The 13976-nt window shown below is 42.4% G+C and overlaps 1 protein-coding gene and 1 long non-coding RNA gene across 3 annotated transcripts in view; one reads left to right on the forward strand and one right to left on the reverse strand.

The window, feature by feature from the left end:
- Positions 1-13976, forward strand: part of dennd1a (DENN/MADD domain containing 1A) — a 16633-nt gene continuing 2657 nt past the window's right edge. The window contains exons 1-22 of one of the 2 annotated variants that reach the window (XM_030353842.1): positions 1-205; positions 3980-4044; positions 4736-4779; positions 4998-5047; positions 5321-5440; positions 6315-6384; positions 6514-6594; positions 6923-6976; positions 7312-7422; positions 7995-8095; positions 8440-8485; positions 8655-8756; positions 8905-9030; positions 9427-9528; positions 9865-9952; positions 10045-10085; positions 10418-10489; positions 11152-11208; positions 11536-11712; positions 12130-12191; positions 12961-13098; positions 13268-13517. In XM_030353842.1, coding sequence (XP_030209702.1) covers positions 189-205; positions 3980-4044; positions 4736-4779; positions 4998-5047; positions 5321-5440; positions 6315-6384; positions 6514-6594; positions 6923-6976; positions 7312-7422; positions 7995-8095; positions 8440-8485; positions 8655-8756; positions 8905-9030; positions 9427-9528; positions 9865-9952; positions 10045-10085; positions 10418-10489; positions 11152-11208; positions 11536-11712; positions 12130-12191; positions 12961-13098; positions 13268-13517 — 1974 coding nt within the window. In that variant the 5' untranslated portion in view covers positions 1-188. The remainder of the gene's footprint in view (positions 206-3979; positions 4045-4735; positions 4780-4997; positions 5048-5320; positions 5441-6314; positions 6385-6513; positions 6595-6922; positions 6977-7311; positions 7423-7994; positions 8096-8439; positions 8486-8654; positions 8757-8904; positions 9031-9426; positions 9529-9864; positions 9953-10044; positions 10086-10417; positions 10490-11151; positions 11209-11535; positions 11713-12129; positions 12192-12960; positions 13099-13267; positions 13518-13976) is intronic. The other variant, XM_030353843.1, reaches the window with a different exon arrangement.
- LOC115541912 (uncharacterized) lies at positions 2871-6598 on the reverse strand. Its single transcript, XR_003976433.1, has 2 exons — positions 6476-6598; positions 2871-3679 (listed from the first exon to the last, which is right to left on the reverse strand). It is a non-coding gene; the product is annotated as an uncharacterized LOC115541912 (long non-coding RNA).

Here is a 13976-nt window from a genome sequence, read left to right on the forward strand (position 1 = left end):
AACAAAGCACGTTTGATGACATATTTCACGCAGGTTAACATCCTACAAATACCATACTTCACCGCGAAGAAAACGTGATCTACGCAAGGAAACCATGGCGTTGCCCGAGTCGGTTTGACAGGTTACTAGAAAAATACGCGACTGTGTTCCGCTGTTCGTCGCCTGTGTCCTATAGTTGAGATGTAAAGATGGGTTCCCGCATCAAGTAAGAATATAATAGCGATTTACATGTATGTCTCGTCACTGTTATTAATATGCGTACTGAGTCATTGTGGGAGATAACGGAAGCGCGAGGCCGCGACTTGTTGCGACAGGGTGACTTGTTTTGTAGAGAAATAGTCTTTGCTATGCCATTCAGAAATGTAACGGTGCGTGTGTAAACAATACCAGGTTAAGCTAACCCTTATGCTATATACATTTAACAATCATTCAATGCATAGCTCTGTATAATAGTAAAACGTGTTTGATCAAAATTGCCATTACATTTCATTTCTCCCCAAACCAAAGACAATAGTTTAAGATTATAATCTTAAAACGGCAAACAGCGTTTGTGAGCAATAGCGTTTCTTGATACCATGTCATCTGGAGCAAAAGTCTAACTAGAATTACACAAGTATTCTGCATTCAAGAGTAAATAGGCCTACGAATGAAACCTATCAATGTCATATTTTGGAAATATCGCAGATCTTAAAATATCTTAAATTCTGCAGTTCACTAACCTACAGAACAGATAACCATCCTTTCATACTAAAACTCCTGTAAATGAGATGACGCTGCTCAAAGTGTAATATCGCATCATAATCAAAGAGGTTCCCCAAAACGACATGATCAGTTTCAGTTATACATGTAAACAAATATCTAGGAACGAAGGTTACACCACCTTTGCTTGAAATCAAAACGGATTATTTCCCCCAATTGATCCTGTAGTCACTAGGGTGCACTGGTGTCTTATGACGCTTTGACCGTGTCTTGGCTTCCTCTGGGATACTAGACGTATTTGTTTCAGAAGGTTGCTTTGAATTTCCTTGTGTGTTGTGGCAATTGCTCTGTTATTTGATTGGCTGTCATGACGTGTGTTTATTGATGTTTCCTTGTCTTCTACCTTTTTGTGTATGCTTATTATTGCGTAAATCCATATCTTTTTTTAGTTATATGCTTTATGAGCAGTTGTGCTGTTGGTTGACCTGTTGGTACAGCCAGTAATAACGCCTTGGCCCATGTGATGTTCTTGAACACGAACAAATCCAGTTGTTTTGAACTGTCAATCTTCCCAATAACCTCCTTTTGTAAAAACCCTCGCTGAACCCTCTTCGTGAGGCAAGCCTGGTCATCAGGAGCAGATGTTTGATGTGTTATTGTGGCAGAATCTAGGGCCATTTTATCACTACAGCCAATAGGAGGTCATGCTGGGAAATGATAATGCTATGCTATCTAGTGCATTGCGATTAAAAATGTCTTCTTCGGGATGGCACTGGCCAAGGCAGACTAACAATGCTGACTCTCACATGGCCCTATCCAGGTCAATGTCCAAAGTGTGTGTGCGTGTGTGTGTGTGTGTGTGTGTGTGTGTGTGTATGTGTGTGTGAGAGAGCGCCTGCTATGCGAGTATGTTATCTGTCACCTTTGGGAATCTATGCAGTGATGGACCTGTGACAGCATTCATTTTTTTTCGATTCCATGTTTGATGTGATCTGAGTTGGCTGGTGTGCCTGCCATATGCTCAGTCAGCAGCGCCACTTCTCCCGGACCTTGTTTCTTCCTCTCTGGAACCTATGTTTCAGTCCTTAGTTGAAGGTTTGGTATATTGATGGCCACTAGTGCTTCCGCCTGTAAGTTGTCCTTGGATTGCTTAGAAATCACTTGGGGACTATATTTTGTGGAGCAGGGTTCTCCCAAATATAGTAGAATGTCGTGCTTTAGTTCATGACGCATGTGGATCTGAAAGAACCCCAAAATTGATTTGTAACAGTTTATGCCAGTGCCTAAATTGTCCCTGTGAACGAGCCCCATGTGAAAGCGTTTCCTAGATTGTGCCAATTAAAGTTGATTCATGCTACTGTAAAGAATTATAATGGCTTTATATGCTTATTTAAGAACACACAACCTAAATTATGCAAGTAATGATGTCCTTCTATATTAATTTTCAACATAGTATTGCTTTCCTCATTCAAGGGTAAAAAATGGCAAGTTAAGTCTATATCCAGTCCCATGTTAAGGATAAATACTCTTATCGGCCATATCTTTAGCTTTTAAATCAATGATAATTTTTTTAGAAGGATAGGTTGACTCAGTGCAAATGTATGATTGTTTTGTGTTGGGCACGCATTTGTGATTTCATTTATATATCTGTCTTTGAAAAAAATGTAAACGCTTAGATCTTTTAGGACCCTATTTTCCGATAATCTTTGGTCTAATGGATTAATGCCGACAAGAATTTTTGAAATTGTTCCACGACTGAGCAAGAACACTGCAGTCTGGTTTAGTTAATCCGCGAATAACGTGCTGCAGTGTAATCCTTCATGGCAACTACACAATGTACAGTATGTCCTCTAAAAGTACTTATTTCTTCCACCGACCAGCTCAGATTGTATTCTAACGTTATGGATGGGATCCCTATGGAGAAATACTACTTTTTTCTTTATCTTTATCTTTGGCTTGATCAGGTCTGTTTATTATTGTGTCCTACCAACTCTTGCTCAAGGAGAAATCTTGCTCTGAAGTATGGAGTATGCTGTTGGAGGATCTTTAGATTTCCCGGTTTAGATTTGCATAAACATAAAGTGTGACACACACTGTAAATTGAAAATTCGACAAAAACATTGTGTGTGTGGGGGTAGTAGTACCGAAAGATCCGGTATAAAACATTAGAATATCCTCTGAAAATGTGTTTTATTGAAAAGATTGACCGCAAAAATGTAGGGAAAGACACCAAATACAGACCATCCTCCATTAAATTCACAAAGGTATAAAGCTACATATTTCAATTCCTTCTGGGTTAGGCCCTTTTATGAGTTTGTTTGACTGGAATCCCAGCCATTGCTCCAGACGTTCAGCCCGTCATCCTAGGCATAGACTATTGCCTGATTATTCAGAATGATTAAACAAATCACATTGTAATGAAACAATCGAAAACTGGAAGTGGGCTGGCCTTCCTGTATGGACCCCAGGGGTCTTGTAGAGCCGGTCAGGCCCCCTCATGCCTCCCCATAGCGTGGGGCCTGCAGTGGCAAACTGTAAATAAATGTGTCAAAGCAATGCATGTTGGCTGGCCATTGTAAAAATGCTCTTCTTAAAATCCCCTTCTGAAAGCTTCATCCACCACCGCTAATTGGTTTTCTTCATGTAGAATGCAGCGAAACAGGAAACGCATCTGTTCGCTCCTTGCAGTTTCTGGTTTCAGGGACACTCTCTGTGCTGTCTCCTCCCGGAGATATTCAGCTCTCACATGAAGGCACTGCTGGATCCGAGATTAGTTTTGCCCCAAATGTAGAGATGAAATGGGCTTGTGAGGGCATCTTGGGCGGGCCTCCTGTACAAAGAACAGAATGCTCGGTGGCTCGGCTCTCCACATCTCCCCTGGGTCCTAGTGACCTTCCTCTCCTGTGCTGGGGGGTTTCAGGGCCAGTGCACTCTGGGGGATCTGGGCTCCTCTACTTCAAGCCCGACCTCCTCTGGGATTCTGCAAAGTCACACCGTTGAATTTTGAGTAGCACCATAATGTATAACAACATTCAATATTGAAAACTTTTCCTTATTATTGTGGTACTAATAGCCATTTAGCCAAACCCTTCAGCACATGCTTGTAAAGGAAAGCGTAGCTAGCCACTGATATAAACTGTGTGAGGTCCAGTTTTTGTATTATCATGAGATCCGTTCAGTTGATTCCAATCTCCATCGATCTCAAACCTCACCGCTAGACGCCATTACATCCTACACACTGCCACACCTTTAACTCATCGACTGTATCTGTGTGTTTCAGGGAGAATCCTGAGTCCACCTTCGAGGTTTATCTAGAAGTAAGCTTTCAAGGAACTCAAGGAACAGGTGTGTTTTCTTACAGTAATGTAAATTCTTTCTCTATGTATGTCTGCATATATTAGCGAATGCTATGTATGGTTGTATGATGCCTCAAACCAAGTAAATAAGAACATGGGGAAACCCCTTAACCCTTAGAGACCCCAGAGTAAAACTGTGGGTCACTGTGTAAAGATAATTAGTTGTGACAAGCAACACTGGCTGAGAAGCCTCAAGGCTAAGTTATGGTTCCACGTCGACGCCACACAAGGGGGTTACGGACCCCTTACGTCCTTGCGGACCCTCTATGCGTCCACTGCGATGGCTGCCGTGCACCTCCCAAAAATTGTAACCTTGCGTCGAGGCGACGCAGCAGCAAGGGTTGTGATTGGTCCGCTCCCTAACAGCCGACGCAGAACCAAAACAGGTTCACGACTGCGTCAAAGCGTCTGCGTGGTCATTGCGTTGCGTCGACGTGGAACCGTAACTGAGCCTTTACTGTGCACCATCGCACTTTAGGAGGGTGTCTTGGTTGCATCCTTTATTTGTTTATACATGTTCTCACAACTATTCTCTAGGTGTCAAGCGGTGTTTTTTTTTTTATTCAGTGCTTGGAAATTAAAATGTAGCTGGCCCCCTATAATTACCTCAGGATGGGATTAAAATAACATTAAACCTGTAATCTGAGGAAAATTACTATTTTCTTTGGGATTCATTTCAGGTCCTGAGGTGGTGAGGCAGTTCCCAGTGGACTACAATGAACAGGTTTGAGCCCGTTTTTCTTTCTACCTAGCTTAAATTACTTAACGTTTTGTGTTTGTTTTGGCAATAGAGCAGCAGTACCTATTTTCCTTTAGATGCACTAAAGGAGCTGCATCTAACAACTGTTCATCTTCTTCTTCCTGCACATGGTTGGTCCATACAGCCAAACTCATCATTGACATACTTATTCAAATACTTTGTTGTTTCTCTTATTCTCACAGGAAACCCTCAAGACAGTGCCCAGGTTCTGTTTCCCTTTCAGCATAGACAGGTAACCCCCCCCACCCACACACACGCTAGTCTTCCTGGGGTCCAAACATAACGCATAAGAAATAAACCACAGTGCTAAGACAAATGGAGTGCAATTACATTAAGGCAAAGTAGTATTAACACGTTCAGATACCATCCATCCAATATGTAGACGTAAACATTGTCATTTTACATTCACATAACATACAAAGTCATACTCGAGTCGTACTCGTACACTATGATTGTTTCTGTGAAATTCACTCTTTGTATTGTTTATTTTGCATCCTTCCTCCAGCTTGACAGTTAATCATGTCGGGCAGAACTTCACGTTTGTGTTGACGGACATCGAGAGCAAACAGCGCTTCGGTTTCTGCCGCCTCTCATCTGGCGCTCACAGCTGCTACTGCATCCTCAGGTAATGGCTACACTGGTCTTTAAACGCCATTTGGTCAATGCTTCTCCACTCTGGGTTCAGAAAAATCCATAATTTCAGCACAAAACAACCAGTAATGCACAGATTTTCAGGGCTCATTTTATGCTCTGATTTAGTCACTTTGGATCACAATGAAACTGGTTTCCCGTCCTTCTGATTCATACCCTGACTTCCTTAAGACTCTTTCTGAAGCTCATATTGCAGCTGCTGCCTCATCAGTGTCTCATGGCTTGCTTAATATTACTGTCTTTACAGAATTTTTTTATGCAATGTGAAACAATATGTCTTTATGTCTCCCACCCCCCCCTGTATATTCTTTGACAACCATCCAGTTTCCTTATCCAAAAACAATACATCGGTTTGTCTTCGGGGTCGTGGCAGGATCCTGACACCCTCAGATAAACATCCTGTCAACAATAGAAATGACACATGACTTCACTAGCGTGTTACAGGTCCAGATTAAAGAGAGGGACGGAAGTAGTCTCACATTAGTGCAAAAGCAAGCATTTCAACATTTTGAACTCTGAGCTTTTGCAGAGCATTGGAAGAGTCGTCATGCTCCACTCACAGTCAGCTGTATTCTGTGCAATAAAAAGGGGTTAATGTCAAGGGCCTTTGAGAACGGAACAGATATTACGAGAGAGAGAGAGAGAGAGAGAGAGAGAGAGAGAGAGAGAGAGAGAGAGAGAGAGAGAGAGAGAGAGAGAGAGAGAGAGAGAGAGAGAGAGAGAGAGAGAGAGAGAGAGAGAGAGAGAGAGAGACTACTCTGCAAGTGTAGTAACCACTTCTGACCTTTTCTAATCAAGTACCTTCTGATAAACGAAAGCTGCTGTTGTCGTACTTCATTTGACTACAGCTATCTGCCATGGTTCGAAGTGTTTTACAAGCTGCTCAACATACTCGCTGATTACACGGTGAAAAGCCAGGTCAGTGGCAGCAGTTTCACTTCCTTTTCGCATCTGCTTCGCTTCCCGAATCAATTTTTTGAAAGGTTTAATATGGCATAAAAAGACTCACGCGTTGGTGTTGCGTCCTCTCCGTTATGTGGATTTCAGGTCAGTCATTGGCAAGAGCTTCTTGTTACACTTCATACCCTTCCAATACCTGAGCCTGGAGTTCCAGTTAACCTCAGTGTGGTGAGTCAGTACCCAAGCACTCCCAGGGTCACATACATGGTGATTGCGACACTGTTTGTAACTCTGTGAAAGACTACCACTCATCGCTAAAGGTGTTACCAAAGAGAACAAAGCTAATATCGCAGATATTTCCACTTTAACAAGCACCTTTTTGAACAACCATTCAATTATAACAATAATTGATTAATATTTTGATAGCCCTGAAAGACTTATCTCTCTCAAAACCTAACTCTCTCTGTCTCTGTCTTCCTTTCTGTCTCTGTCATGCCTCTCTTTCTTTCATTTTTCGGCCTTTTCTCCACAATCTACCCTTCCTGACCCTTCGCAGCATTCCTACTTCACTGTGCCTGACAAGAGGGAACTACCTAGCATACCAGAGAATGTGAGTGGCTCATCGTCCATGCACCCATTGTATACAACAACGTTAAAAGAAACACTTGCTTTTCACTTTATCTATTTGTATGCATGAACATAATAACAGACAGCTTTTGTATTATATGCCAGCTAGAGATAGAAAATCCAAATGGCAATAAAGTACTTGAATCACAAAAAACACTATCAATTTAGAGTAGTGCAGAATAATTACTATATATAATACAATCAAGAATGAACTACGTGTATAATGCAATGCAGCTGACAAGTTGTATGCAGTGTCTTAATTGCTGTTCCATTGCTGCAGTGTCTCAGTCCACTTATTGTTTTGTTTCTTTGTTACAGAGGAACCTCACAGAGTACTTCGTAGCAGTTGATGTCAATAACATGCTCCATCTTTACGCTAGTATGCTTTATGAGCGCAGAATCATCGTCTGCTGTAGCAAACTAAGCACTGTGAGTAGAATATTCTATCCCCCCTCCCAACTATCATGATTTCATTGTTGATAACAATTAATGCTGTTGATGAGTATTTGACAATTTTTACTGTTTCTATGCTTTTTTCATGTTTCAATGCTGCGCATATGCATTTTTTTCAATGCTAGTTGTTGCTCAAACACATTTTATATTTAAATCTGTAGTATACGTTTACCCATTAGCAGCATCTAGTGGCTTGAGTTGTAGCTACAGTTATAGCTATATCCTTTTGAGACGATGGTTATGTCTGAGAATTTCATGGTTCAAGACCCATGACGTGACTCACGGGTGGGTACTTCATATTCTTGAGAAACTTTATAGTTCGGAAATTTTTGAATTTAGTTTGAGTAGAAAAGTAACAAAGTGCAGGATTAAATCGTTTAATAATACGCCAAAAATCAGCTTTGTTATGGTCACGAGATTGAAATCCTTAAATAGGGTTAATACTATAATTCTCCTATATTGATGTTCTGGGATATACTTTCTGTTACGGGAGATGGCCGTTATGAACGGTTGATCCCATGCTTACTACCGACTTTGTCCTGAAACAGTTAACGGCTTGCATCCATGGGTCAGCAGGCATGCTCTATCCTATGTATTGGCAACACGTGTACATTCCAGTCCTGCCTCAGCACCTCATCGACTACTGTTGGTGAGTGTGTTTCCTGCCATCCCTTGGCTGAGAATGTTTTTCCCCAATTAAACCGCTTCTAGTAATACCCCAAACAAACCACATATTTAGATTCTCTGTTGACACTTGACAGCGTATAAATGTTCTGCTATGTACTTTATTTCCTTAGTTTAGAATGGCACAGCATATAAAGGTTTAACATTCATTTGATATGAGTTGGCCTAATGACTAAAATATAGTACTATTTAATACAGTTGCAGGGATGTTGAGCTGTTTACCTTTTTATACGTATAAGGTGTATCATATCAATGTTATGCAGTGCATACCCTCATTAATGTTAATTCATGTTGAATCATCTGTTGCAGTGCACCAATGCCTTACCTCATTGGAGTACATACCAGTCTGATGGAGGTAGGTTATGCTACATGAGCAATACTGTCTCTATATATTTTACTATCGCTTATTTCCCATTCACCCGAGGACCGATATTCTATTACTAATTTTCAACCCCCCCATGCCCTGATGTCATCATAGGTACTGAATGTATTTGAAGGTCAATGTGTATCTTCGTCCTGTTTAGAAAGTGAGAGGGATGGCTCTGGATGATGTGGTGATTCTAAACGTGGACACAAACACACTGGAAACCCCCTTCGACGACCTCCAAAGCCTTCCGTATGATGTGGTGGGTGGCCTACGCATCCACACAACTTACATTTGAAATGTAGTGTGTTGACGAATAGTATAAAATGATTAGTGTTTCCATAGCAATTACCTGCTGTATGTGGTGTTATTTTTCAATGAACATTCTTGGTCTAAATGATTACTTGCAGATAGCGTCGTTAAAGAACCGCCTAAAGAAGGTATCCACGACGACGGGGAATGGTGTGGCGCGAGCGTTTCTGAAGAGTCAAGCCGCGCTGTTCGGAAGCTACCGGAACGCCCTTCAGATCGTAGCGGTCAGTAACTCAATAAAATCAAACACTGTTCATTTAAACACTATTCATTTGATATGAAAAATAATCGTAAAGGTAAGGGCAGGTCAAATTCATTACAACAACTTTTGTTTGTTAGTTATAATCTAAAATGTAATTCGTCACATTAATGTTTGTAACATGTTTGTAACAACGCAACAAAACTGCATGAGATGTAGCATGGCTCTGGCGCTATCAGGTTTGTTGGGTTCCTTCTGTCCACGGTAAACCTCCCCTGGTTTACCGTTTAAGCAAAGCTAAAGACATGCACATAGTTTATGAGAACATGTACTCAACAAATGGCTTCTTTCTGACACCGTATGGTGCGTTACAAATCGAACTTACTGTTTCCCATGCTCCTCGTCCTCTATTCTCCTGCAGGGAGAGCCCATAACGTTCAGCGAGGAAACCTTCGTCAGCCATCGCTCCAGCGCCATGAGACAGTTCCTGCAGAACGCCATCCAGCTGCAGCTCTTCAAACAGGTGCACACAAACTCCCTCAGACACACCTACACACGCACGCAAGCACCCCTACACACACACACTCCCACACCTACACACACCTACACATACGCACACACCTACACACGCACGCACGCAAGCAGCCCTACACACACACCCCTACACACACACACACACCCGCACTCCCACAGTACACACACACACACCTACACATACGCACACCTATCTACCTTCACGCACTTACGCACTTTGATAAGTGGTTATCTTTAGTCGTGCATCGTGTTTCGTTCCATTTTTCTTTGTTCAAACGCGCCATTCTCCCTTCCTCTCTCCTGGGTGTGTACTGTGAACCTGTAGTTTATAGACGGTCGGTTGGACCTGCTGAATGCAGGGGAAGGCTTCAGTGATGACTTCGAAGAAGAGATCAACATGGGAGAATACGCAGGTGAGTTGGGCCGAGGCGTCGGGAGTGATGGCTCGTATTGAAACGGGAGGAAAACGTGCAGTGGTGTTTAACGCGTCGTTTCCTCTCATCAGGCAGCGACAAGAACTACCACCAATGGCTCTTCACAGTCAAGGTGAGTGTCGTGGAACTTGTGTAACCGTCTTTACTTTTTAACTAGTTATTTGAATTATTTGAATAACCATCTTTCCTTTGTAACTAGTTATTTGAATATTGTCAAGAAGTGTCCTACAATAAATAATTTTCGTCATTGAGCTACAGTCCGCTTATCGTCATATACAACCTGTTCAAATCCAACCATTGGGCTCTGTAATTTAACGTATTTATGTTTTTTATGTTTGCCGTGTTAGACTTCAGGCTTAGTCTAAGTATAATCCAATATGGTTCCATAATATCTGTGATGGTGTACTGTGTAATTGTTACGTGTTGTTGTTGTTGTTCTAACAGAAAGGAGGCGGGGCCATCTACAACACAGTAAAGACGAAGGCCAATCCAGCTATGAAAACGGTTTACAAGTTTGTAAGCACATGATTTTCTACTAAAACTATCAAACATTGTTCAAAGGTCCTTACAAAGCATTTGGTGTTTTAAATTGCAACTTTTTGTGATGTCATCTAATTAGTATCTGATGGTTCTAAAAGCTGTGTTGAGTTGTAGGTCTTTGTGGTGTAAATCAATTGGAAATCGGGTGGTTCTACAAGCTGTTTCTAACTGTATCTTCATGAAGTCACAGTAGAGGTGACCAAGTCAGTCCCATTAACCATATTTGCATTGAAAAGTGACTCCAACAAAAGCAAAGCATTCAATCATTTGCTCATTATGCTGGACTCCATAAGGGCATTGCGTTCATGTATAATCTTTAACAACATTAAATAATCAAAAGCCCCATTTGACGTGACAATTTAAGTCGAATGAGAAATGCATGGATATATAAAACCGGCAAGCGCCTCAAACACGGAAAAGAATCATCATCACGTTGTGTGTTTGCACATATGTCCTATTCTCCTGTTCTCTGAACAACAGCCACACTAGTGGAAGCAGCCATTTCATAGTGTAGCCATGACAACAATATGAGTGTCTCAAAGTACTGGGTTAGACGGCGACCACCCACGCTAGCATATAGGACCATTATGACATTCTATAGCTTGCTCCAGCGGTTCCTTGTTTCTGACCCTTTTCAGGCAAAAGACCACGCCAGGATGGGCATCAAAGAGGTCAAGAGCCGACTCAAGCAAAAGGTACATGAATTTCTCTGCATGAAAACCAGTCTGGTGCACTCCACCGTCTTCCATGTTAACACAACGAAATTCCCTCTCTCCGTCCTGGATGTTTGGCTCTGTTTCCTCCTGTCTCCCTTCATCATTCCCTTTTATTTATGTATGTATTGCTTCTCACTTTTTACGCTTTCTTTTATCATTGCATCTTTCTATATTCCACGGGCTGCTGTAACAATTTCTCATGTATGGGATGAAATAAAGTTCTTATCTTATCTTCATCCCGTCACCCTGACGATCTCCATCCCTCCTCCACCTCCAACGTGTGCTCCCTTCCTCCTCTCCCCCAAGGAGCATACAGAGAACGGGTACTCCACCGCCGGGACCCCCGTCATCGACGAGGACTCCACCACCACCACCACTGTGGGAGGAGCGGTCATGATGTCATCGTCGGCTGCACTCCGGAGGGAGGCGTCGCTGCAGAGCTGGGACGACGGCAACCGGCCAATCACCATGCACCTTGGACCGGTAATGCCCCTTGAACACTTGGGAACGGTAATGTGCGTAGCAGACTTAGAACTGGTAATGCTTGTAGCAGACTTAGGAGAGGTGATGCCCGTAGCACACTTGGGAACGGTAATGTGCGTAGCAGACTTAGAACTGGTAATGCTTGTAGCAGACTTAGGAGAGGTAATGCCCGGAGCAGACTTAGGACAGGTTATGCTTGTAGCAGATTTAGGACAGATTATGCTCGTAGCAGACTTAGGACAGTCAATGCTCGTAGCAGACTTGGGACCGGTAATGCTCATGGCCGATTTAGGACCGGTAATGCGCATGGAAGACTTAGGACCGGTAATGCTCATAGCAGACTCGGGACCAGTAAGGCTCATGGTTTTGAAAGTGCTGTGAATAAGTTGGATGTGTATTATCTTTGTGTTTTCGTAGGCTCGGCCACCATTGCTGGTGAAGAGACCTGTCGGTAATATCTGCTTGGACAGCCCTGACCAGTAAGCAGATCCTATTCTGTGAAAGGCATATCAATCCAATCCAGATAATTGAGTTACTTAATATTGATTAGCTAAATGCAAAACATTGTTTCTACATTCTCATCAATAACCCAGCTGACTTAATAATGGCATTAGCATTCTTAGTCAACAAGGCTAATTTCTAACCTTTTTCACTAATATGGATCTCAGTTTTTGCAATTACGAATCTACCTTTCCATTAATCTACTTTCTTCGGCTAACTCCTTTCTTCTCATCAATTTTTAATTGAATGTGACCTACAACCCGTATAGATGTGCTCCCACCCAGTGTTGTTTTCGGTCATGCCACGTAAATGAATAGGCAACTTGACAGTAGTCATTTTCTTTACTATTATTTAGACAAATGTATTCGAATTATGAGTTTGCCTCCCATCTGTTTTTCTTTCTTGCATCCTCCTTGGTAATCCTGGAAAATAAATTCTAAAAGGAGACCTTTTTATTAGTCTTATTGTCTGTCCCTAGTAGATTTATGTAATGTAATGTAGAGCACTTCAGTCCATCAGAAATAACAGGAGGATGAATTATAATGCCTAATAGTTAGTAGATAAAACAAAGCAGGTTCCTAATAAATACCTGAGTTGTGTTACTAAGCCTTAGGAACTGTGAGATTTGAGTTATTACCATCAGTGGTTGTGGAGCAGTCGTTACGGATCGTAGGTTTTTCCTCTCTTTATCTACGTGCCCGGTCTGTGTTTTCTGTCTTTTCCGATCTCTCCCTGCTTTCATTCTAGTTCTATGCGTCCTACGCGCCACTACACAGTCTTTCTGTCTGAGGATTCGTCCGGGGACGAGCTCCAGCATGAAGACCACTCAGGCGCTGGTTTCCCTGACAACCTTTTCTTCTCGGTCCCTTTCGAATGGTCGCCAATGTACGCCCCGTCTTTGATCCGCTTCGCATTTCAACCTAATTGGTCTTCTAGCTGAACGCTGCATGCACTGCTCATTCATTTTAATAAAAGTGTGTGTATGTGTGTGTCTGCCTGCACATGCTAGTACTCTCCCTCTCTCTCTATAGCCGATTTACATTATGTCTCGCAGACCACAGCCGTACCGTTCCCTAAAGGAGGCGGAGTCAGCGGAAGGGGGGGAGGAGCCTGGCGTGGGGGCAGAGCGTCACACGGCCCCGTCCAGCCCAATCACGGAGAAGTTCTCCAACGTGAACCTGCTGGGGGACATCTTCAACTGCCAGGACGAGCCCGAGAACCCGTCCGTCAGCCTGGCTAAGAGTTTGGAGGACCTCCGCACCCCCAAAAGCTTGGAGGAGCTCCAAGCCAAGTTCACCTACCAGGTAGGATGGCCCTGAATACAGAGACCTTTTCTCAAATGATGCTGAGGCTGTCGTATTTGTCTTAAATAAAGTTGTATATACAAGTTATACATATCATATCATATACCGACACCGGCCTTTCTGACCAACGTATTGGCGATTACCTTCAGAAGCTTGGTGTACCCCACATCTGTCTAGTAATGTGATGATTATTGAATTCAAACGTTGCAAGAATTTGGCCATATGTTCTAACCTTTTCCCTTGGTGAGAGGCGCTCAAACTTTTCGAGCATGTGAACCCATTTTTAAGTCACAAAACTATTCCCACCCAAACTTTCGAAATTGTACAAATGTCTATTTGTTCATGCAGAAGCTTTTGCATTATTTCAGAGATCTATAGCTGATGCCTTCAGCTGACCCTAAGTGGGCTCCTAAACCGCAGATTTGTAAACGCTGCATTATTGTTTTGATATATATATTT

Source organism: Gadus morhua, chromosome 4 (assembly GCF_902167405.1).
Source record: "Gadus morhua chromosome 4, gadMor3.0, whole genome shotgun sequence".
In the NCBI taxonomy this organism is placed as follows: domain Eukaryota; kingdom Metazoa; phylum Chordata; class Actinopteri; order Gadiformes; family Gadidae; genus Gadus; species Gadus morhua.